The sequence below is a fragment of the Plutella xylostella genome, chromosome 12, assembly GCF_932276165.1.
Source record: "Plutella xylostella chromosome 12, ilPluXylo3.1, whole genome shotgun sequence".
Taxonomy (NCBI): domain Eukaryota; kingdom Metazoa; phylum Arthropoda; class Insecta; order Lepidoptera; family Plutellidae; genus Plutella; species Plutella xylostella.
Genome location: NC_063992.1, coordinates 9,616,472 through 9,641,931, shown reverse-complemented (window position 1 = coordinate 9,641,931; position 25,460 = coordinate 9,616,472). Strand labels below are relative to the sequence as shown.

The 25,460-nt window shown below is 36.3% G+C and overlaps 2 protein-coding genes across 2 annotated transcripts in view; one reads left to right on the top strand and one right to left on the bottom strand.

Annotated features, from left to right (window-relative positions):
• The first annotated feature begins 3,186 nt into the window (after window positions 1-3,186).
• LOC105390389 lies at window positions 3,187-8,761 on the top strand. Its single transcript, XM_011561688.3, has 2 exons — window positions 3,187-3,441; window positions 6,705-8,761. Exons 1-2 carry the CDS (start codon window positions 3,228-3,230, stop codon window positions 6,977-6,979), a joined length of 489 nt encoding a protein of 162 aa, XP_011559990.3. The 5' UTR covers window positions 3,187-3,227; the 3' UTR covers window positions 6,980-8,761.
• Window positions 8,762-10,121: 1,360 nt separating this feature from the next.
• LOC105390390 (ATP-binding cassette sub-family G member 1) overlaps window positions 10,122-25,460 on the bottom strand; it is a 54,097-nt gene continuing 38,758 nt past the window's right edge. Inside the window, exons 3-12 of the mRNA XM_048624327.1 lie at window positions 24,300-24,519; window positions 23,216-23,361; window positions 22,708-22,946; window positions 21,727-21,965; window positions 17,967-18,135; window positions 17,008-17,108; window positions 15,121-15,276; window positions 14,231-14,314; window positions 13,559-13,683; window positions 10,122-12,558 (exon numbers count right to left, since the gene is read on the bottom strand). Of these exons, the coding sequence (XP_048480284.1) occupies window positions 12,417-12,558; window positions 13,559-13,683; window positions 14,231-14,314; window positions 15,121-15,276; window positions 17,008-17,108; window positions 17,967-18,135; window positions 21,727-21,965; window positions 22,708-22,946; window positions 23,216-23,361; window positions 24,300-24,519 (1,621 nt within the window). The 3' untranslated portion in view covers window positions 10,122-12,416. The remainder of the gene's footprint in view (window positions 12,559-13,558; window positions 13,684-14,230; window positions 14,315-15,120; window positions 15,277-17,007; window positions 17,109-17,966; window positions 18,136-21,726; window positions 21,966-22,707; window positions 22,947-23,215; window positions 23,362-24,299; window positions 24,520-25,460) is intronic.

The window sequence follows — 25,460 nt, the reverse complement described above, 5'->3', positions numbered from 1 at the left end:
AATTCGAGTTTATTATAAAAGCGACCACCCCAAACAAAAGCTCATGCATGACTTATTGAAAAAATAAGCTGATATTTATTTACTTTTTTATACAATGGACACACAAAAAAATAATCACGCAATATTTTGTTGTTGTTGAAGTAATATTTTTGGTGTTAGTAAACTGTAGCTTTCTTTTTGCTTCTGAAATACGTTTGTTTTTATCCGTTATAAATTAATTCCGCAGTCCTCAGATCCTAATTACTTAATAAGTAAATAAGTAAACATAGTCCGTACTTCCTTTTTTATAACTTCAGGAGGAAGTTAGCTCACATATTATTTTCTTAAGTATATTACATAAAGGTCGTATATGTAACACATTTAAACCAGTTTAAAAAGCAGGCTTCTTGGCATCTCTGGTGAAAGGATGCCTGATGCGCGCTGTTGCTTACAGTGTAGTGATAGTGAAGTAAGGAAACTAAGCTACCGTATACATTTTTTCATGAAACTTTTCTTCAAATAAGAAAAACGTGCATATAATTTTTCCAAAATGACGAAGCATTGATTTATAGGCGTGCTCCAAATTATTTAACTATGGCAGGAGAAAGTTTCAGTGCTCACGCTTCAGGACATAGCACTTAGCTGACGCAGACGTGCTTGTGTGTCACTGACATGCTAAAATTAATAGATTTATCCAATCAAGGTGTCCATCGTAACATTCGCAACATTAAATAGGTACTACTCGATAGCGGATTAATTATACCGTCGTCGTTTCTGCAACATTTTCATTCTGTGGTCCATTCAAAAATACCTATGTAGTTATAGCAGGTAGGTATATCGTGTACAGTCAACGAGATATTACCCCCACTATAAACCATTTTGATACTGAATTACTGACCTAATATGCCTCCTCACAAGGTCAGGTTCAGATCGGGTTTTAAGCTAACTCTTACTCTTAGGGTGGGTTGCACCATTTAACTTTAACTATTACAGACGTCAAATCTCTTGAAGATTGATCTGTATCGCCAAGAGATTTGACGTTTGTAATAGTTAAAGTTAAATGGTGCAACCCACCCTTAATTTTTTTCACATGAAAGTGTATACGCTGGGGGTGGACAGTTCTCTTATTGCTGACTGTACCGTGTACTGCTAAACGTATAGCTAGGTTTAGTTCCGTAAGATCAAGGCTCCTAGATGCGGGTCACGGGAAAAGTGAACTGCGATTTCTAACTGGTTCCTTATTAATCGCTAATCTATGGATGTCTGTGCGTAAGAAAGTTATTGTTAGGTAATATAATTATACGTAATAAATAATGTATGGATGTATTCGTTTGGTCGTTTTATGTTAATTTAATATTGGATAAGATAATTTTTCTCTAATGCTTCAAAAAACAGGCATTTATCCGTATAGTTTTTACGTAAATATCGTTACAGTTCTACCAATGTCCTACTAAAAGATTCAAAACAATTCCAGTGCCGAAATTGCTGAAAACTTAAAATTACCAGTCTTATTTACAAAATTCCAGTGACCTTAGGGCTCGTCAAAATTCTATTTGAGTTTTATTGATGAAACTTAGAAATTTCCAAAAACAAAAGACTAAAATTGTAATCCTCAAATAGATGCCTGTATTATTCCAAAATAGTTTGATAACAAATTCCAATTAGTTACATTCCTTTGGCTTCTTTAATCATCCCTCTTAATATTAAGCTCTGTGATATGGAGATGATGATATTGCCCGTAAAATGGCAATAGGCCCGCCCCCTATTACATTGGGACTAACATAACACTCTGGCGAAAAGTGGGTGCAGCAATGCACCTCTGCCTACCCCGCAAGGGAGTACATTAGTACAAGGCGTGAGTGCGTGTGTGTGTGATATTACATAATAATCATACAGGGTGGATTCACCTGCTAACAAGAATATCGATAAAATGTAAAATTCCACTCAGTAAGTAGAGAGCGGAAAACACATGGGGCAGGAAATTTATCATATCATCATCCGTTTCAGCTACAGAAAATTATTGTGAAGAGTATCAATACATTTTGAAATCATAAAAATATGTTTTTTATGATTTCAAGATTGTATTTCCACAATATTTACTAATAAAATGATCCTTTTTACAAAATCTTTCTTTATTCCAATAAAATGATTCCATTGGGGCAACTATAACTAGCCATAGTCTCTTTTTCTTCATTTTCTACTTCTCAAATAGTGAAATAAATAATGACGAATATAATCAGTTTCACTTTTGTTTCAACTGAATGGCGAAAGTGCAACTTTGTCGCCTCTTTAGTGAAGTTAATTCGCACGTTTTATATTACCTAACACTACATAAGATCTACGTTGCAAGATTTTCTTACCGTGGGATACAAAGTTTCACTTACATTTAACAAATGGCCATGTGTGGGAGGAGTCCCTATCTATTATACAGTGGTCGCCGCTCTACATAAATGATGTTATTCAGATAGACACAAATTATGTTGTTAAGAAAATCATACAGCGCTAATTTTTCACACATAGTGCCAATACTATAAAATGTTTTGTGTGTCTTTTTTGTTTATTAATAGGAAATTAGATAGTTTTTTTTTAAACGTTTTGCCTAAATTAAATAATTATGTCGATATGTCTAAGGTGGCGATGCGATGGCGCCCACTGTGGTGCAATATGCGATTTCAGGTTCTTATATGGAATTTCAAAGTATGAAAAAGTCCTAGTGCTTATTTCTCAAGCAGGGTCAACCTTATTTTAAATTCATTAGAAATGCTCATGAACCGATATTCATTACTAAAAAGAAAACTTTTGGTTTACGCAAACTTGTGAAGGTAGACGTAGAGTGACAACATAACCGACAATTTAACTATTCTGCGTCATTCCATTCATTTCACTGTGTACAATTGTACTAAACCACTCATCATCCGAGCTAAGTATCATAGCTCTTCATCAGATGATGGATGGACATCTACTCTTTGCCATCTGTTAATGGACCGTCACGAACAAAGCAAAAGAGTTAAAAACAAAATACGCGGATCAACAACACGAGTCCAAAACGCGCTGATTCAATGACGTGACTTCAGCCGCATCGTCAAGCGTCCTCCGTCCTTGTCTGTTCACTGCCAAAAACCGCAATGGCGAATAATCGAGTGGCAACATTGTGCCGGGCCGGTACCACCACTGATAGCTACACCAGTTAATCCAGTTGCGGCATCAGAAAGGCCGCACACCTGTGCATTTGTTTAGTGAACGCCAGAATGGATGCCCGCGCAACTGTCTTGTGCCTCGCCATGTTCGCCGCGCTCGCGGCCGCTTCGCCGGAAACGGTGGATTCGAAATTGGAACACGTTGGGAGCAAACCGAAAAAGTTACACCTCCAAGAAGGATTTTACGTCGAAGTGCCGAAAGAGAGCAACGCTACCGGGAAACTGCTGTCGTTCGGAGTCGAACTGAACAAGGACCATGACGAGGGTGAGTTCGCTTTTGTTTTGTTAATTAATATTATGTCATGTTCTGAATGTATCTAATAAAGTGATTTGGGAACTTAAGACCCATAGTCTACCCATCTCTGAAAGACAGGTTTATATTAACCGTAAAACTGTGAAATCTAACCTCAGGCTTAAAAGTTATTTTTAGATTTTAAAGTAAGTAATAATTATGTAATTATAGCATGAAATTTAAATTCGCATTGCAGAATAACCTACCAACCTCAGCTAAGTAGCAATTTTGCAAGCTATAAAATTAAAAATTCATTATTTAAAAAAAACTGCCATTCGTCTTAGCTTAGATGGAAAGTTTTTGACTTTGTTTTGCATAAATCTTCCCAGCGGTTCCATTTAACGTTCTATCAGTTTTCAAAATAATAGGGCCATAAAAAAAGCTATTTTATTTCAATATAGGCACCGCATGTTCTCATCGTGTAGGTGACAAACACAAGATAGGCTTGAGTTTATCATAGGTGAAAAGATTGGTCGGTCAGATTAGTTTCAGGCGCTGCGTGCCCAGGGTGCAACGACCAGTTGATACGTCACTAGGGGTGGCTCTTTTCATGAATATTAAGCCCGCTCCATACTCTGTACGAGACCGAACTACGGTGACCACCATGTCTCGGGTCTCGATAAAAATATTATTCACTATAGCTGTTCCCGCTCGCTTCGCTTTGCCTTAAAAAGATTTCCCGTGGGAATTCCGGGATAAAAAGTAGCCTATGTTCTTTCCCAGGGTCTAGACCGTCTGTATACCAAATTTCATTCAAATACATTCAGTAGTTTTACCGTGAAAGAGTAACAGACAGACAGACAGACAGACACAGTTACTTTCGCATTTATAATATTAGTTAGGAAGTTAGGATTAGGATAGTTAGGATTAGCATAGTTAGGATTAAAACTGTCGTTGTCGCTGCGTCCCGCGTAGCTTTGACGAGAGTCTAAAGCGTACGACCGAATGGCGTAGTGGTTAGTGACCCTGACTACTGAGCCGATGGTCCCGGGTTCGATTCCCGGCCGGGGCAGATATTTGTTTAAACACAGATATTTGTTCTCGGGTCTTGGATGTGCCCGTAAAATGGCAATAGGCCCGCCCCGTATTACATTGGGACTAACATACACTCTAGCGAAAAGTGGGTGCAGCAATGCACCTCTGCCTACCCCGCAAGGGAGTACATTAGTACAAGGCGTGAGTGCGTGTTTTTTTTTTATTTTTATTTTTTTTCTAAAGCGTACTTAATTTAATTAATATTGTGGTTTTAAACGCGGATTTGATAACAATTATTGCATCAGTGATTTTCAAATTCACTCACGAGCAATAATATAGTTCCACTAACAAATTCAATATTGCTGACGGCGCGGCGTCATTAAACTAGCCTTTTTCTGTTTACCTAGTGATTTTCATAGTAAGGCCATATTCATGAATCAAAATTTGTTTATAGAATACTTTGTCACTTAAGTGTGAAACAATTTAACTCGCTACTTACTAAGTTTAAATCACTTATTACTATAATTATTATAGTTATATAACCAATAAAAAATAGTCCTGATTATCATTACTTGGATGATAATTCTGGGCTTTCACTGAGCAAAATTTAAATTACACGTGACTGCTGAAGTTACTCGATTTTATTCCGAGATTGCTTACACTTACTTTCAAAAATGTCTCTAAGGTTATTTATTAGTGCATTGAAGTAACTCACGCGTGTCTACTCAAACGGGGCTTCGCTTGGCCCCGTAAGCGATCACCCTGTATGTTTACATAATTCATGTGCATACGTATATAATGTACGATAATTATGCCGGTTAATTGTGGGGACGTTTCAAAGTTACACGTAGTAACTAAGTAATGGATAGGTACATACAATACCCTCTATGGTTACACACGCTTTGTGATTTTTGAGCCCGAATGCAATAGCTATTAAAAATTCCATCCATCATTTGGGAACCCGAAGGCTCAAAGGGTGAACTCTTTCAGTGAACAGCCTGAATGCAGGTCAATTAACACACCGGTCATAAAGCTGATAAAATAGAATTTACTAATAAAATGATAATTTCGTAGTATATACATTCTTGATTGAATGAAATAAAAACATCGGTGTATGCAGTTACGGGATGAAGCATTGTATGTTGATAAATACGCATTATACGGGCTGACAATGGATTGAATGGTTTTATTATTTACCTACATTATGTTCAAAACGTATTTTGCCGAACTAAAAGAGAGCGGTTGTTAACATTTTGACGTGTGTATGTGTGCGTATGTACATAATTACATATGTATGTATGTTTTGGCCATAGAGCTTCGATGCATGGACTGACTGACGCTAATTTAGGCATTCGTAAGACTACCCTTTGCTAGTGGTTGACAATTAAGTACCGTAAGTTTAGCTAGTATTTATTTAAGTATGCAGACTCAAAAGGACCCTTTCACGCATAAAACAGTATAATTATTTATAGAAAACAAGTAGGTAGGTGAGTAATCTATTTTAATATACATGCGATTAACAACATCAACAAAATTAATCTATTTAATAACACAGCCGTGCATCGTAAAAGAAAGCAATTGATGAAATTGATATCATGCAGCGATGTTGTTAGTTTAATGTCTTTTTAATTACTGTGCGTTTTATTACCACCAGCATAGTGGAAACTTGTGTATCTACCTACCAATCAAAATGCACTCAACAATGTTTACTGAAGTGCTCTACTTCATCATCCCTTATTTATGCATCACCATCATCTCCCAATGACACTTTCTCTCATTTTAAGTGCAACGTCTGATAGTTCGTTTTTAGCAGTTGTATGGTGTTGGTGGCAATTGTGTAACATACTCGTAGCATGATTTTATGTCGTCATAAACTTTAATCATCCAAAATGGATTATGACTGATTGTATACATTTTTTAGGTCATTCTAAGCATAAAACGCCTAATGAAGAAGCTATAGGGAAAAAAATAACATCGTTGAATTAAATTGATTGCTGTTTAGTTTCTGTTTTGTAATTCAACTTTCATTTCGTGTCTGTCCAAACCGCTTAATTCCTCTCAGACAGTTACAAAACCTTCTTCTTCTTAGCGTGTCAGTGAAAAACATTAGACCTGATTTAGGATTTGTCACCGTGGTGTATAGTATAGCGTCAGTCGCTGACCACCTATGATGCGACGGATGTATAAAATTACAGTTGACACGTCACTCTGGTTTTGCACCCCGTTAAGAAACCTCAATAATTACCCTTTTCAAATTCCAGGGCGAGGCAAGCAGAAGAAGTTGCTGCAGCGGATCCTGCCGATGTTCATCATGCCGTTCCTGATCCAGTCGGCCATCATCCCCATGTTCCTGGGCATGCTCAAGTTCATGCTGTTCAAGTCCCTGATGGTGGGCAAGCTGGCCCTCAGCCTCGTCATCCTCAACGCTTTCAAAAACCACAACTCCGTGAAGGGAAGAGAACGAGAGGACATCGCCAGCGTCCACTACGGATACAACAACAACGGCATGGAAGAATATGGCGCATATGTTAACTAGTCGACATTATTTTTAGTATCTTTATAAGTAAGGTAGGACAAGATAAAGTAAAATATCTAATTTGTAGAGCAATTATGAACATCGCGTGCTAAAACGAAATGAATCACTGTACAAATAATTGGTTTTCTATGATGAATGAGAGAGCGATCTCTCGGTCGCTTTTAGGCTTTGCAATTTGTGTATCGATCTGTCACGGATCGCGTGTAACATTTGAAACGCGTTACATTGCATAAGCTTGTTTTTATATAACGCAGAGCTAGCATTCGAATTCCAGAAACATATCGAATATCTGGTTGTTATCATTCAATAATTAGTATGTGGAGAAAAAGTGTGGCGGTCGGCGGTGGTCTTTATTGAGGCGAGACGCACGCGCGGCGTGAAAGTCGCCGACTGCAGGTAATGCATTCAATCTGACCAGAGGCGCCTAATTCTGATAAACTGAACCACAGAGTAATAATAACTAGTAACTGAACGAGCAAGGCCATGAGCACGCTTTGCTGCTCCGAACAGAAAAAAGAGTACCTAACACTATTGACAACGTACAACTTGATTCGTTTTTTAAAACGGTTCTTGTTGACGGAACTGGCGAAGAATAAATAACAGAACTCCGCTATCCAGAATAAGGGCCGTGCTCCATTTATTGGCAACAAAATAGTGGTTGTGGTCGTGTAGCTTTCTTGTGACAAAAAATACAATTAAAAGTGACAGTTCCAGTAACAGTAAACTTAGCTAACGCTAAGACTGTCGGTGCTAACATTTTGGTTAAAGCTGTAGGTACTTTCACCAGTAGCATTTTGGTTCTCAAGCGAATAGTTAAGTTCGTATATTGCGATATAAAAATGCAACGTTATAATCAATAAAGATTAATGGTTGAGTGAGCTAGTTTCTGTAGGCGCGTAGGTAGAGACTAGAGATATAGATCTTAACTATAACATAAATGTAATTTGATGGGTTTTGTAAAACTGTCGGGAGAAACATGTCTAATATATTTAAATTCATTAATGGATATTTTATACGAAAAATGCTGCGAGGCTTGAGACCTACTTTGAACTGTTTTGTAAGAATTTTACCTTTCCTTTCGAAAGTGAAAATCTGTGGACTCTGATTTTATTGCTAACCGTACCTCTGATATCCAGGGACTTAACACTATAAATTACTTGAGAAACTTTATACTGCGCTGTGAAAAATCATTTATTTTCTAAGGCCATAAATAGCCTTTCACTTAGGATACCTAATGTTATGATATGAAGCGATATAAAGTGGTGCAATTTCTATGATACCCGACTTAAGCCGACTAAAGTGAAATCCAATAATTATAGGAATGCTTATAAATAGGTACACGTAATGAACTTATATTTTATTACACTCACTAGCAGGTACTTTAACTGGTTTCAAAACTGACGTCACGTTAAGCTCAACTTAAGTATGACAGATGATAATAATAACGGCGTTGTGCTCGACTTACTTACTGAGCAGGACTTAAGTTCATGTTTATTAGGTAGATTTTCTCAAATGTGACTCACATGATGTTAAAAACATTTCTAAATTTTACTTTTATTATTGTGTTATTACTATTTATGATTGTTGCAAAGGCTAAACAGTTGATCCTTTCTTGTCCTTCCTGTACAGAATATTAGTTGCCAAAAGTACTAGTTTGTAACTTAGCTTTTAGTGTAAAATTCTTAACTTATTCTATTATTTATTGAAAGAATCAATTATGACATTCATAATTGGTTATGTTAATAATTTATTTATGACGTATTAAATTATTACCGAACTTTACTCTTGTATTATTTCCCCTCTTCATTGAATTTTACTTCTGCATAATCATAAGTCCATAACTCAAACATCAGTACCAATAACTCTTCAAGGTTTTCAGTTTACAAAGTTTGTGCAAACTTGCTTAACGACATCGGCAGCGTTTATCTTGAGATATTTCCGACTGAAGCTGCAAAAATATTTTTATTACCTACCTGTGGCTTACATGAATGAATTTTATACACAAGTTCAACATACCCGTTATTACTAAGTTACTAACTACCTACCATGAACCTAATGACGTAAGTACCATAATTTGATTTTGACCCAATTATTACATTCGAAAGTTCGCGTGAATTTCTGAATGACGCGACCGGCTTTTATTCGTAAAAATACAATTTTTATCGAGTACCTAGTATCTGAGAATCCGGTTTCTGTATAAATAATCACCAAGATTCACCAGATCTTTAAGGTTAGTAAAGAAACGGAGGCTCATCACCATTTTGCTGCTCTAAATACTATTGTTTTATATCTGACATGATCTGTCTAATTAAACGTGGATTAACCACTTAATCAATCACAATCACTCATGACAGCCCACGGTAGAGCAAGCGGAGCCAGCCTATAAAAATATTCCATGATACAAGTAACAAGTAACGCCATCTTGCTGGAATATTTGAAACTTTTTAGAAAGTAACTTATGTATGAAATAAACCTGTTAAAGCTTATTTAAAAAGTGATATCTGCAAAAAAACCATAACCCTTTATGGCTAAAAGGGTTTAGGTTTAGGTAGTCGGTTGTTGCATGAAGATGGCCGAAGACGGTTGACGGGTTGTGGAGCTCCTAAGGATAGGCCTAGATCCAGGAGCAGTAGATGATTATATTATATTGGCTGCTGATGCTATTAATGGTAGCATAACTATCTAATGTAGGTGAAACATATTTTTGTAAGCTAATGATGCTACAGTGCAATTTAAAATTGATTATTTATACAGTGTGAGTCCTCATAAACAGGTAAATATTTTGAAATACCATGGGAAACTGTTTGATTTTTATGGCTAAAGTAGGAGCGGTGGTAGCTCAGTCGGGTGAGCATTGGACCAGCGTGGTGGGAAATGGTCCAAGCTTAGGAAGGCAGTTTAGACCTTAGGGATATGCACAAAGGTTCCATTCGAGAGAGCCAAGTGTAGGTACTTACACCCCCACAGAGAATAGAATATGGCTAAAGTAACTTCGAATTGACTTTCCTACTTTGACAATAGAAAGAAATTTCTATGAAATTGAAAAGAGCCAAGTTAGGGTTAAGGTTCTATAATATAACAAGTTACTATTATTTACTCAGTCATAAATAAATATTTTTAAAAATGTAAACAAAACAAAATATATTCATCAGAAACTTTAATTTTGTTTTACAACGTTTCTTAAGACTACCATAAATCCAAAATAAATAAAATTTACACATTAATGTTAAAAAAGGTCAAGTATTTTTATAATAAAGGTGCTTAAACTAGATATACTTTACCTATTACCTACCTACTTTCCAAGAACAGTAAAGTAAGTATGTTATTTATATAATATTATTATTAAGTATATTTGAAATATTTTTCAGAAAATCATTCGTGAAACTAGCTCCTTCTATCTAGATATTACAAAAATATTTTATATCACAGACAAAATTGAAAACATGAATAAGCTCAGTGGTCTTGAAAAAATTAATTCATGAAAAATATACCTACTTTACATAAATATTAATAGGAGTGTTAACATTATGCGGACAATAAGAGTGGATAGACCAATCCAGATATCTGTTTTTTTTAATAAACCACTTTTTCTATTAGAAAGTACCTAGAACATTTTGAATTAACTGAGTTCTGATTCTGAATACAAATTGAAAGAACGAAAGTTAAGTAAGTACTTTATTAAGGGCCTGTACATCTAGTACAGATTTTATAGTTTGTCGAAAAATATAAAAGTTTCCGTTTTCTCGCATACAAAGCGGCGCCTCTAGCAGTAACTATCATGAAACTTTTGACAGACAATAGAAGAAAAACCAAAAAAAAAAACTTTTTCGTAAATTGTAAAAACCTTTTAGGGGCTCTGATGACTGTTTCACGTAGTAATTAGTTACAACACTATTCAACAGGGGAATATATGAAGTATTCATTAAAGTTTACTAAAAGAAGCATTACCTATCAAAGTGTTTGTGGCAATCTTGGCATTTTCTGTGAAAACATAGTGCTTACCGAAAGTAAAAATGTTTAGTATAAAATCTATAAATAATAATAAGATGTAACCTACGCCCTATACGATACTTTAGAGAGGTAAATTATTCAAAGTCTTAAGTTGAAAGGCACGATACGGCAACATCTTGACTTTGTGTCATGGATGAATCTCTTTTTCTAATAAAGTAATTGAATATTATTATTAATAAAACGGGAACTCGTTATAAGTTAATGATTCAGAAACAGATTTATGAACTTAAAGTTCACTTTCACTATAACTACAAGCAAGCAAGAAATATCAATTTGTATAAAATTTACTGTCAATGTCTTGTACTCTCAATCTAAATATCTACTCTGTGTAGCAATGTGTGTTGGCAGTTAAAATAAGATATTGTATTGAAGTAAGATTACCTTACCAAATAGCACTGGAATCACTAAATTAAAATTAAATTGGAAACTCAAACTTACAGCAATATACTTAAAACCTTCATAATTATAAATCGGCAAGAATCAAAAATTAAAACTTATTAAATTAAGTACCTATTTGAAGCACAACATGAATTGGCAGAACTTGTAATATCAAGTAGATGCTATAATTCTCAAAAGATTTGAGGATTTTATTAATAGTATTTAAGTAGGTAATAAAATAGGCGAATCAGGGTTGACATTATACTTTACGCTTGAAAAAAATATATAAATACTCCTAAAAACAATGGCAACTCAGAAAATTCTGTAGGTAAAGTGTGGGCCGCAGAAACCTGTGTATTTCACGATCACTCACATCGGCCTGCCATTAATATGAGCGAAAAACAAAAAAAAACACCTCAACAAGGCTCCAATTAAGAAATGTACAGCTAGCGCACTTTTTTGTAATAACTAAGTACTGATTTTCATTTAAAACGTAAGTACTTTCATTCCATCTTATTAAAAACTACCTTCATAAAATAACTCTACTATATTTTAAACTTAATACTAAACCTTATCACTGTTTATAGGTATACCTTCATGTCTTAGTATCTCCAATTTCCCTAAAAGTATCCTCTTTTCTTTGCTTTGACTAACTTTGTGACTGCTCAAGTCCACTAACAATAACAACTTGATACCTTTGGCTTGCCAATAAACTGAGTAAATTTTTCAAATACATTCAGAATCCTACCTATTTGTAAAATTTTCTGAAGGTGTATAATGTGAAATTTACTCACAGAAGCGGGTACCCAAAAACCAAAAAGGCAGCTGGATCTCTTTTTTTCAAAAACTAGACTATTACCATGCCACATTACACCTTCATACTCATTCCTACCATAACGTAATCCTCAACCTACTCTAAACCTGGATAGTCTGGGCCACGCTCCGTCCACACTCAGTAACTGCGAAGTTTAGGCCCTCCGCTCACAAATTATGAGCCACTCCACAAACGTATTAAATAACTTACGAAATACAAATTGAGCTCTAGTGATTACGAAGACTTCTTGACGTTTCTACTTAAGGTGAAGTATGCGATGATCCTCACAATGACCACTTCTATCAAGAGGATGATGACGTCATGCCAGTAGTTGTCGTACTTGAAACTGAACTCTTTGATGATGGAAGTCGGGTACCTGAAACAGTAAATGGCTCTCTTAAGATGAAGGTTACTCAGAAACTCAGTGACAAAAAAGCTATCTGAAAAAAGCATTCCAAAAAATCTTCGCTTATTGCCAGGAAATGTCTACAACAAACAACTACATGCGAATGTGAATTTATAAATGTGTCTATGTAAATAATAATTCTTAAAATAAAAATAAAAATTACAATATCATCTTTCCATACATGTTTTTTTAATACTTCTAAAATAGCCTAAAATGTTTAGATTATCTGCGTGTGTCAATATTTGATTGACAAATTGACGCATTAAAAGCTGACTCTTGTTTTTATGAGTCTAGTGCTTTGTTGTCTCGGAGTAAATCGGTAAATATTATAAATAAATGCTGAATAATGTACCAAAAAACTAGTTAAGCAGCTACCGGATGACAAATCGTTTAATCACGTAATGTACCTAATACCTACTTTTGGTATTTGGATAATATTAGTTTTGTCTGTGTGCTTATGCGTATGTAAATACGCCAAACCTAGCCAAACATTATTAACGATCATATCCGTTTCAAACCTGAAGGGTTAGTTTATACTGACGCAAAAAGATCAAACGAGAGCTGTCGTGCAAATATAAATTCTCTTGCACACTTATGATTATATGTGTACAATGATGTCTGAAGGCACAAATTGTAATTTTAGATCTGTCAGAACCTTAATGTTCGAATCTATGGGTTTCCCGTAAATGTAATTTTTGCCACAAAAATTTTGACAGGGTTAGAATTTCTGCCTTCGGAATAGTATCAATGAAGGATTAAATCCTACTAATATTATAAAGGCGAAAGTTTGTGAGTATGAGAGCATATGTATGCATGCGTGTATGTTTGTTACTTCTTCACGTCAAAACGGCTGAACCGATTTAAATGAAATTTGGTAAGTATGGCTGACACACTAGATTAACACAAATTTATTTTTAATTCGAAGCAAAGCTCGCAAATAAGCTAATAAATAAATAAACAAAGTACTCACAACAAGTGACAGTACTCCTTGTCGTCGGGGCACTCGAGCGGCTTGCGTCCGAAGGCGTACAGCGACAGCACCAGCGCCTCGAAGCTGTACCGCATGAACGACACGTACGACACCGTGCGCATCACCTGTGGTATTATTTATATGGGTAAGTTTTTGATTATTAATAACTATGGAGGTTATAAGTATTATTTATCTTCATCGTCAGCCAAGAATCATCCACTGCTGGACATAGGCCTCTCCCAAGTTCCCGCAACACTCAGTCCTACTCCTCAGGCATTCCTCATCCAGCCACTACCGGCCTAAGGTCGTAGGTCCAGCGGGCAGGAGGGCGTCCCACGCAGCGATTGCCTGTTCGTGGTCTCCACTCAAGAACTTGTCTACCCTAGCGGTTGTTGGTTTTTCGGCAGATATGACCAGCCCACTGCCACTTCAGCTTGCACATTTTGACATTACAATAAAAAGGCCGCCGATTGTACTATTTATTTTCTGTTTCTGTGCAATAAAGAGTACACTATTTCTGTGGGTCCGGTGACAATCGGTGTAACTCAAAAAACGCAACTTTTCAAGTGAGCCAAAAAAAATATTTTTTATTACAAAAAATACATTTATCTTTATAACCTGGTTCACAGGGGAGTAACAGGACTATAAGTAGTAAAGTAATAATAATATTACCTGGTTCATGTGTGAGAGCAGCACTAGGAAGCCGGCGAACACGATCATGGCGCACGTCGTGATGGCGCCGATGAACGTGCCGTTCTGGAAGAAGAAATTTACAGTTTAAAAAAAAAATGTGGGGACATCTCACACACGGCCATCCGACCCCAAACTACGCAGGACCTGTGATATGGATTTCGGACAATAGATAAATTTAATGACAACCAGAAACAAGGCAAACACAAATGTTCATCACACAGATGTTTTGTCCTGGGCGGGATTCGAACCCGCGGCCCCAAGCTTCGGAAGCAGCTTCACTACCGCTTCACTTAGCTACGGTGCCGTAACTAGAAGTTTTTAGATGAACGTTTCATTCTGGAAGCGAAGGTGGTGAGGTTAGAATCGGATTAGGGCTTAGACAAGTACTGGATCAGGGTTACCACAAAGACTTGGTTAAATATATTTTTAACGCTATTAAATGCGTTAATTCTGACAAATACCATTAGAAAGACACGTCATAAACTATTTAATTATTTTTGTAGTACAGGAATAATTTTGAATTGGGTAAAACCTTCGTTTCAAGTTCTAAAAATGATTGGTTCAACAGAAAACCACGTCAATCACTTTCCTAAGTCTTGATATGTTCACACACACATAGTATTTCTTACACCATTCATTCACAAGAATTTATCTAATGTGATTTAGGTATTTTAGTGTGAAATTCAGTCTTCATATATTCTTGACCCAATTTATTCTACATAATTTCAACGATAAGACGTGTATTTATATGTAGTAATTTTATAAATTCCACAACGCCTAGAATTCTTCATCAAAACTTTGTCAACCCTAGAACAAATCTTCCAATAGGGTCAACCAGGGTACCAGTGCAACCCAACAGCAACACTTACAATAGGGTTAACCAGGGTGCCGATGACGTTGCCGATGGCGTCAGCGAGCACCGTCACGGCTGCCAGGACCAGCACGAACATGGCGAAACGACTGAGCTCCAGCGGCTGACCTGTCAGCACGTAGCTCGGGACGGAGTATACGAAGCTGTACCAGATCTGGGGATGGAAGTGGTGACGGGTTAGGAAGTAGAAGACAAACAAGCACTCGTAAAGTCGTGATAGATTATTGAAAGTCAAATGTCACAGAACTCACAGAGCTATAAGTACCTTCTAAAAAACTATTTAAAAATGAATATAAAATAGTACACAAAACTGTACCAAATCTAAGGATAGAAGTGTTTGAGGGGGTATTCGGGGTAATTCTGACTAGGTAACTGTTGTTTTACGACTTTTGGATGATTTTGTACCTCCCTTTCGGCTCACAAACTTTATTCAATCAATTATTTATATTGGAACTGACACAACTAAAGTTAGCTACTTAAAGCAGCTGTTCAGAGGAATGGCTAGGGTCACCGTATAAATATAGCAATAGCTAATAATAAGAGCTAAGTAGACTTATTTTCACACGGTCCAATTACTTCGACTTGAAAACAATAGAAGTGCTAAATTATAGATATCATTTCTAAAGATACATTTTAACAAAAAAATAATTATCTTCAATAGGTAATCAAGTAGGTGGGTCATAGAAAACCTGACCTAAGATTGACAAGTAACGCATTGTTTGACAGTTACATGACAGTAAAACAAATGATTAATTGTATAATGGACAATGGTTAATAGCACGTATAGTTTTCCTCAAAACGACGAGGTTTTTATACCATTCAATAAGTAAGCATTTTCCTTGTCTTTTGATTTTTCCCTTTTCAGTGAAAATAATTTATTAAATATGGTTGTCAACAGGATATAAAAAATCGAATGATAAATGCCTAAGTTCACAAACTTCTACAAATAGGTTAAACTATAAATATAGAACAGGTTTATAAAACACATAACTTAATATCAAGTTCCTAAAACACCTTAAAACTTTTATCTACGTCATGTGATTTCCATTTAATATTACCTACGGATTCGGGGAATATTAAATTAGGTCAGCATAATATATTATCTTATTATTATTGAGCCTTCTTTACTATTTAGTAAAGTAAAGCACTATCTCTCGTTCGTATTAAGTCATTAACGGTGTGACCCGATTATACAAAAAACTTCACAACACTACTTTAACTCAAACCATCCAAACTGTATGCTTAAAAACATGATTAATAGCTTTTACGGACCAAAAAATATTAATAAATTAAAGTTCATTGACTTGCTAACATACGTTATGTTGCTATGGTAAGTAGACAAGGAAAAGGTGAGAATTGGCTTAATCCCAACAAACTAGTTCTTTGCAACTAGATTACGTATGGGTTTTGTTATATTATGCAATCTCTCATCAAGGATACGGTATGTGCTTTGTATTTCTATAGTGGCCTGTTTTTTGGGGTTTCGTTGTACCTAAAATGGTCACTCCGTAATGGTTTAGGTAAGTATTATAGTTCCAGTGTTTATTTAAGCATAGAAAGAACGCAAGTATCACGATTTGTATTTTAGCCAGTGACGTGTCTCTGTCACTCTCAGTCAAATGTAATGTAAAATCTGTAGTTTCATCGTCTGTTGCCACCTCATGCCGTCGGCGGCCAACTGGCTCCTCTAGGGTCTCAGCACATACCGAACAAGCGTAACGTAAAGGGATCGCCTTTTTTTCTTCTGTCAACCAGGCGATCACGAGCTCGCGTTCTACTACTGGTAGACAAACAAGGTTTACAACGAACGTGCATTTGTATAATGTATGTAATTGTATATTGTGAACATTATTATGAAGCAAGATAGCTAAATAGCAGTAGTTACCTGCATGGGGATGCCGGTGACGAGCACGGCCAGGTAGTACGTCTTCAGGTTGTACCAGTTGTTGAAATTCTCCTTCTTTATCACCGGCAACTCTTGGGGAACTGAAAATGAAACGTGAAAATTATTTAATGCCATTGTTTATTAAAAAATTCCAATCCAATATTGAAGTTACTGAGCCCCGTGAACGAACAAAGAAGTATGCCGATATTATCGTCTAATTTTTTTTTAGATTTGTAAGAAGATGTGAATATTATTGAAGTCTAATACAATTATTATTGAGCCCATAACCTTCTTACTAACTGTTTACTTTAATAATGTAATATCTTTTACCAGATTAACCCGTATTCCTAACATGCTGTTCAAGGGACTAAAGAGTAACAATAGACTAATTAAGTTAAGTACTATAATAATAACTTCAACAATTATGACATTGTTTATAAATAATTAACTAGAGTGCACTTAACGAGACTTCTCGAGTGACGTATCACTGTTCCTAGTTTCCGACGCACCCTGGCATAGAATAATAACTATTAACCCGAGTGAGAAGGAAGGACTGTAACCATGCTCAAGTTTCTTTCGAGTTCGGAAAGAGACCAGGTAGACCCGTACAGATCTGGAGGCGTGAATGAAGAGAGCAGTTCTATCGTGGGCCCAAGTGAAGGAGGCGGCTCAAGATAGGGAAGCGTGGTGAAGAATATACCTATGTAGCCCCAAGCTCCACAGGGGAGTAACAGGACTATAATTAAGTAAAGTAACCAGTCCCTGGCCAATTAGTGACTAACGCTAATCTGACTAGCCAACCTTACACCACGTACAGCAGCTTATTAAAGCTTGTATAAGGAACAGTGATACGTCACAAGAGAAGTCTCCGTAAGCGCTAAATTGTATTTATAACATTGAAGATTGGGTCCATGGAAGTTTTTCTACTTCCATGATTGCGTCAATGTATTGCAACTTACACCTCAGCACGGCCGGCATGAGCGACGTGTAGCACAGGTAGGCGGAGCAGATGATGAGGTAGCCCAGGTTGTTGACGGTCTTGGAGCCGTCGTGGCCCGCGTCCTGGAACAGCAGGCCCAGCGTCACGCCGATGAACACGTGCAGGATCACCTTCAGGTGCGTCACCGTCTGAGGGAGAAACCACAGAGTACTTTGGTTAAAACGGAGAAACAGATGCTAGTAAACAAATGAACATCACGGAATCTATTCTGAGCTGCTGGAAAACAAAGAGGAAGGAGATGCTAGTAAACAAATGAACCCGTCTGCAGGAGGAACAGATGCTTATAAACAAGTGAACGTCACGGAAACTACTTTAAACTGCTGGAAAAACAGAAGAGCGGGAGAAACAGATGATAATAAACAAATGAACATCACGTAAACTATTCTCAACTGCTCGGAAAACAGAAGACAGTAGCAAATAAACAAATGAACATCGAAAACAGAAGACGATGGATAAATAATGACGATGACGATTACTGGATCTTATAAATTATAAACTAGGAACAATGAGTGGTCCTATCGCTAAGAGCGATGTTTTACAACCTTGAATATAAAGAGATAAAAAGTAAAGAACCCTCCAGTCTTGGAGTACGCTCATGCTCTGCGCAGTAGAATATGTCCTGGCTGTATGTATGTGGAATCCGTGTTGTAAGTAAACTCTCCAGAACGCACGTAGCAAAATAGAGTTGCAAGATTCCAGGCTACGTATTCGAATTAATAAATAGGTAGATACAATTTTCTAAGTACTACATTGAAGTTTCTGTAACTGAAGAAAGCATCAACACAGCATCACACGTGTGACCGTGCGTCTTACAAATTTTGGTTTTGTATCGTTTTTAAAGTGCAACGTTCCACCCTGTTGGCCTTCCATAGCCAGTTGGGCTCAGAACAGCAAAAAAAAGAATATTGTCATACTTATACGCATTTATATATTTTTTGTAAATACTTCAGGTTTTATACAGGAAAACCTGTCAAAATCAAGTTTGAAATTCCAAGGTTATTTGAGAGTAGATATGTAATTAAATTTTGAGTTACCCACCTAATACCTCGAATCAAACAAGTTTTATACAAAAAGCAAAAAATCGAAAACCTGACCATTGAGCCCAAATAAATGCATAATAATATAATTTTGAGTAAGCTTAATAAGCAAATGATTAGTATCTATAGGTATGTTGGAATTCCATCGAGGATCTAAAAACGTCGAGAACTAAGAGAGGAATTTATGGCTCATGATGATGAGCACCTCTGCACTAAACATGAAGTAGGAATTTTTGCAATTTTTGATTCGTCAAGAAAACTCCATAATCTAAATCTAACAGTGCGCAGTCTGTGGATGGATGACAACATGACAACGAAATCTAGTATTTGTAGTCGTGGCATGGAAGTTTTGATAGATAAGAACATAATAAAAAGACCTGAAGAGCATCGACCTTTGCAAACTAAAAAACATGTTGGGAGCTAAGTGAGACTATCCAGCAAGACCTAACAAAAAATTGAATATGCGCGTTTTTTTAAGTATTAGCGCTAGGTACTGTTATGAAGTAGCTTTTTTGCTGCTCCGTCGAGGTAAAATCACTTAACTTAAAAAAGTATCATGTTTAACTTATTATGACATAATCTAATAATAAGTGAATAATTAGATTCAATTTCCCGTGAGTAGTTAGAATCATAAACCCGTACCCACTAATGAAGGTTAGGTCAAACTCATAAAAAAACGTCAGACCTTTGATTTGTGGGTTGAGTTAGGTTAGTTTTTATTGTAAAGTTTTGTTTGGTTCTTCTGTAGATGTAAAATTTGTATTTAAAATAACTGAAATAAAATAATATTACTTTTATATTTAAACCAGAGATATTTTTTTAATTAATTACCGTTTTAATAAAAAAAAATATAATTTGTCTAATAAATTTGAACTAGGAACCATATTCATTTTTCTGTGAAAACTCCATAAGTTATGAACTGATAACGTTACTAATAAGTTATAATGAGTTTGCTTCAAATCTAGCTTGTTTGCTAAATCGTCAATATTGCATACTTTCGCACTTCTACTATGTAAGTATAACGTTAAAATAATACCTATACATACTCACCTACCTAATATAAAGTATGTACCTACTCAAACCTAAAAGGTAAATAAACATATCACGACATTTGCATATATTTACTTTAATAAATATAAGTGATGCCTTCCCGATTCGCTTAACAGAGAACATGTCCATTTATGAAATTACAATAATTATTGTTCTTGTTATTTTAACGAGTGTATTTATAGTCAAGAACTTAGTAACTTGATGTACGAGTACAGGTACTTGTAAATCAAATGTCAACAATTAATTAGGGTTCCGTACTACAAAAGGAATAGGAACCCTTTTACAATCACTTTGTCGTTCGCCTTCTGTCTGTCTGGCTTAAAATATTTAAGAACTACCTACAGTATAATTTTACAGATAGACTGGAACCAGGATAACTCCGACTCCGACCTAGAAGTTTTGTTTTAAATTTGATAAAAAATACTAAGGACCACTTGCACCAACATACTAAATCTAGATTTAGTGTTAAATCTCGATTTAGTGTCAAATTTTATATGGATTGACGTTTCTTAAATCGACTTTTGACACTAAATCTAGATTTAAATGTTTGTGCAAGTGGCCCTAAGTATCAAAATCATTTTTACACTACACCTATTTTCAATAGACGATGATACCACATAAGACTTTCTAAACTTCCCGCGCTTTCTCAAGTCGCGCTTTGGAGTATCAGACTCTAGTCGTATGGAACCTTTCGTGCGCGAGTTTGAACGCACTTGGCCAGTTTTTAGGGTTCCGTAGCCAAAATGGCAAAAACGGAACCCTTATAGTTTCGTCATGTCCGTCTGTCCGTCTGTCCGTCTGTCCGTCTGTCACAGCCAATTTACTCGGAAACTATAAGTACTACAGTGATGAAATTTGATGGGAATATGTGTTGTATGAACCGCTACAAAAATATGACACTAAATAGTAAAAAAAAGAATTGGGGGTGGGGCCCCCCATACATGTAACTGAGGGATGAAATTTTTTTTTTCGATGTACATACCCGTGTGGGGTATCAATGGAAAGGTCTTTTAAAATGATATAAAGTTTTCTAAAAAACATTTTTCTTAAAGTGAACGGTTTTTGAGATATCAGCTCTCAAAGTCGTAAAAAGTATGTCCCCCCCCCTCTATTTTTATAACTACGGGGTATAAAATTCTAAAAAAAATAGAGGTGATGCATGCTAATTAACTCTTTCAACGATTTTTGGTTTGATCAAAGTATCTCTTATAGTTTTTGAGATAGGTTGATTTAACTGTAATTTTGCTGCTACGGAACCCTTTGTGCGCGAGCCCGACTCGCACTTGGCCGGTTTTTTTTTATTCATTACCATTATACCCGAGACTGAGTTTATGATTATCATTGACTATTTTTATGGTAGTTATAAATTTTAATACAAATACCTTATTGGTCATGATCTTGGATTCAAATGTTTTATTACCATTTCTACTAACAGTAACAGAGTGTTATTATGGTTTATTTATGCTTTTTAGCTTTTATGCTTCTTAAGTTTCTCATCTTTCGATCGAATACTTACCTCCTTTCACTAAATCTTTAAAAAAGCTGGTAGATCTGCTTTCGGGAAGGTCAGTTATAAATGTTATAATGTTCCTCTCTGCATATTAGTTTGGTTCAATAAAAATATAGACTCACCCAATCCCGATACTGCTGAATGAGGCATCTTTTGAATAATACTCGGAACTTGTAGAATTCGTCAGGTGGGCTGATGACTATGGTGGTCTTCCCACAAGGAAACCCTTCTACTTTGTTGTCGGTCTTGCTGTTGGCGTTGATGGCTGGTGCGATGGTCTTCAGGGTGTTGTCTTGGCTGGCCGAGGCTTTGGCCAGAGTTTCCGTGAAGTTCCCGTATTCCCCGTTCGCCACCTCTAGAACTGAAAAAAAAGGAATTTTAGAAGAAATCTAATACATTGTTGTTATCAATTTCATTGAAATTGAATGCATGAACTTGCTTTGGTTGTGTGAACTTGTGTGTTATAATTATAATTATCAAAACATAATTTGAAAATTTAAGGATAATAAAACAATTAAATATAAAAAATATGAATATAACAAATAAATATTTGTCTTGAATCCGACAGGTTTTATCAATTAATGTGGAGGATAAAATATTAAAACTTTATTGGACACTTATAACATTATTACGACTTCCTATAATGTTTGGGCGCAAAACCTTCGCCTTTTAAGGACATATGGAATAAACTTTTATTTGACTGGTTTTTATTTTGTCGACAAAGATCTTAAATTGTGCATACTTAAAGTCGAATGTGTAAGAATAAATTCATGAAGAGACTTAAAATTCATAAACGGATTGATTTTTTGAATCCAATCCAGACACTCTAGACATACTTACTACGTAAACTTATATGTTTATGTACCTATAATATTATGTAGACTATTTTCCAAATAGGTAGGTTTTTTCTACGTCCATAATACACGTCTTAACAACGTTAACTCTTTCAATAAACATTTCTATTTTATTAATCAATTACCGTTCTTCACTCTTATCATCATCACGATTTTTTTTCAATTTTTTGTTGATCGTTATAATATTAACTACTCTCTCTTCGTTATAGATTTTTAAAAAGTTAGCTTTTAAAAATGTCAGAATCTTACTATAATCGGCAGGGTTGTGGTACACTGGGCACTGAAGCCCGACCGAGGCCAGGTATGGCACAGTGTTGTCGCTGGAGCCGTTGTAAATGCACAGGCCCTCAGCCAGGATGTACACTTGGTCGAACAACGCGTAGATCGATGCCGACGGCTGGTGGATTGTGCAGACAACTGTCCGCCCGTTCCTGGCAAGATTCTTCAGCATGTCTATACACTGGCTTGACGTTAAACTATCTAGACCCCTGTAAACAAAAACACTCTATTAAAATCTTTGTAATTTTTAGGAGGAATGAGGAATATAATAGGAATTCCAAGTTAATGCTCTCAGTACTCGATGGTCTATGGGCTCAGTCTGCCACTTGGGATGGGAGACATGCATGTACACTGTACAACTGTACATTTAGTTTTGTAATCACTATCATAACATTACAAACCATAACTACATACATGACGCATAAAAACAACTCGAGCATCTCAAGAGTCAAATAAAGCAAACAAACAAGCTGCTCACGTGGTAGGCTCATCGAGGAAGATGACGGGTGGGTTGTCGATGAGCTCCACGGCGATGGACAGCCGCTTGCGCTGCCCCCCCGACAGGTTCCCGCAGCGAGTGCCCTCCGTGCCGCCCAGCCCGAGGGTGTCCAGCACCTCTCGTATCTGATGGAAAACATATCATTGTAACATTGGGTTTAGTATGCACTCTTGTCTTAGGGCTTGTACACAAACAAAACTGCGTTGCGACGTCGCATCGCAAAAATTTGCGACTGTTTTTCAGGGCTGATTTCTTTTTTCAGGGTTGCTTGATTTCTGTCGCAGGTTTTTACGATGCGACTTCGCAACGCAATTTTGCGTACAAGCTCTTACTTATTGTCTGTCTTAGAATGTGTTATCGGGGATTACGATCGTAAGCTTTGGTGCATGGAAAGGGTCATCAACATGGGATTTCTATTATGAAAATGTCAACACAGAGTTCATATTCTTCACGCTTGGTTATTTGAACATAACAATAAAATCAGATCTCGTTGTTCCATATAACAATAAAGATGACATTGAATTCGGTAACATGATAAAATAACAATACTTAAGTACCTAGTACGTAATTTTGATAAAGAACATGAAAAACTTAAACAAACATAATTAAATAATATTCTCTAAAAATAAAATCATGTTTATTAAATCATGGGATTGTAAACCACAATATGCCATCAGTCCACGACGAAACAAAAAAATAATTACATCAAATTTGAAACAGCAAAGTTCCTTGACACTAAGGCCAAAGATCAAGACTGGAGCAAGCCGGACCTAATGGACTTTTCAGTGGATCTTAATTTAAGGTACTCAAAAAACCTTAAAATAATAATATTTTAATGAGTTAATGACCCGTCCATCATTCACTCAACTATCCGCAGGGCAGGCAATGAAAAAGTTCCAGTAATGTACCAAATTACTCTACTGATTGATGATGATGATTAATTAAAAAAATATGTTAAGTGGAACTGAGTCTTTGCTCTTGAGTGTATTATAGATAATTTTCAATCTCAATAAAAATAAACTCTTAGCTATTTCTTAATTTGTTCACTAAACTCCACACTTACCACAGTAGTCTTATACTTTTCGGTGAGCGTCTCGCCGAGCTTGAGATCCGCGGCGAACTTCATCAGCTCGCCGACAGTGAAGAGTGGGTTCAGTCGGTCGTCCTGCAGGATGTAGCAGGACTTCTTCATGTAGGCCTTGAGGGAGCTGAGAGCGTTGCGAGTGTCCGACAGCTCGCACACGCTGTCGCCCGCGCGGATTGTGCCGGTCACGCCGGCCGTTCTGGAAAATGCGTATTGTCAGATTCCAACTGTCGCATTTTTTGTGTGTGGATACGACAAGGACACTGCACAAACGTGGTAGGCTCATTATGGTAGGTATCATTATGTTTTGTCATTTAAAAAATCATCGAGGAATTTAGGTGTAAATGACAACGCCAAAACAAAAACCTACCTACAGAAATCAAGTTTTTAGGGTTCCGTAGCCAAAATGGCAAAAACGGAACCCTTATAGTTTCGTCATGTCCGTCTGTCCGTCTGTCCGTCTGTCCGTCTGTCACAGCCGATTTACTCGGAAACTATAAGTACTACAGTGATGAAATTTGATGGGAATATGTGTTGTATGAACCGCTACAAAAATATGACACTAAATAGTAAAAAAAAGAATTGGGGGTGGGGCCCCCCATACATGTAACTGAGGGATGAAATTTTTTTTTCGATGTACATACCCGTGTGGGGTATCAATGGAAAGGTCTTTTAAAATGATATAAAGTTTTTTAAAAAACATTTTTCTTAAAGTGAACGGTTTTTGAGATATCAGCTCTCAAAGTCGTAAAAAGTATGTCCCCCCCCCTCTATTTTTATAACTACGGGGTATAAAATTCTAAAAAAAATAGAGGTGATGCATGCTAATTAACTCTTTCAACGATTTTTGGTTTGATCAAAGTACCTATCTCTTATAGTTTTTGAGATAGGTTGATTTAACTGTAATTTTGATTTGCTGCTACGGAACCCTTTGTGCGCGAGCCCGACTCGCACTTGGCCGGTTTTTCTCCAGTTTCTAGAATAAAGCTAAGTATATTTAATTATTTTTCTGTATCTAAATTAGCACCGCTCTGCATATAATAACAATTACCGAGGTTTTTTTAAATAAAAATCAACATGTTTGCATTTTAATAAAGCTGTCTGGTTGCTTTGTTTACTTTATTTGCTCACTTCAGCTGG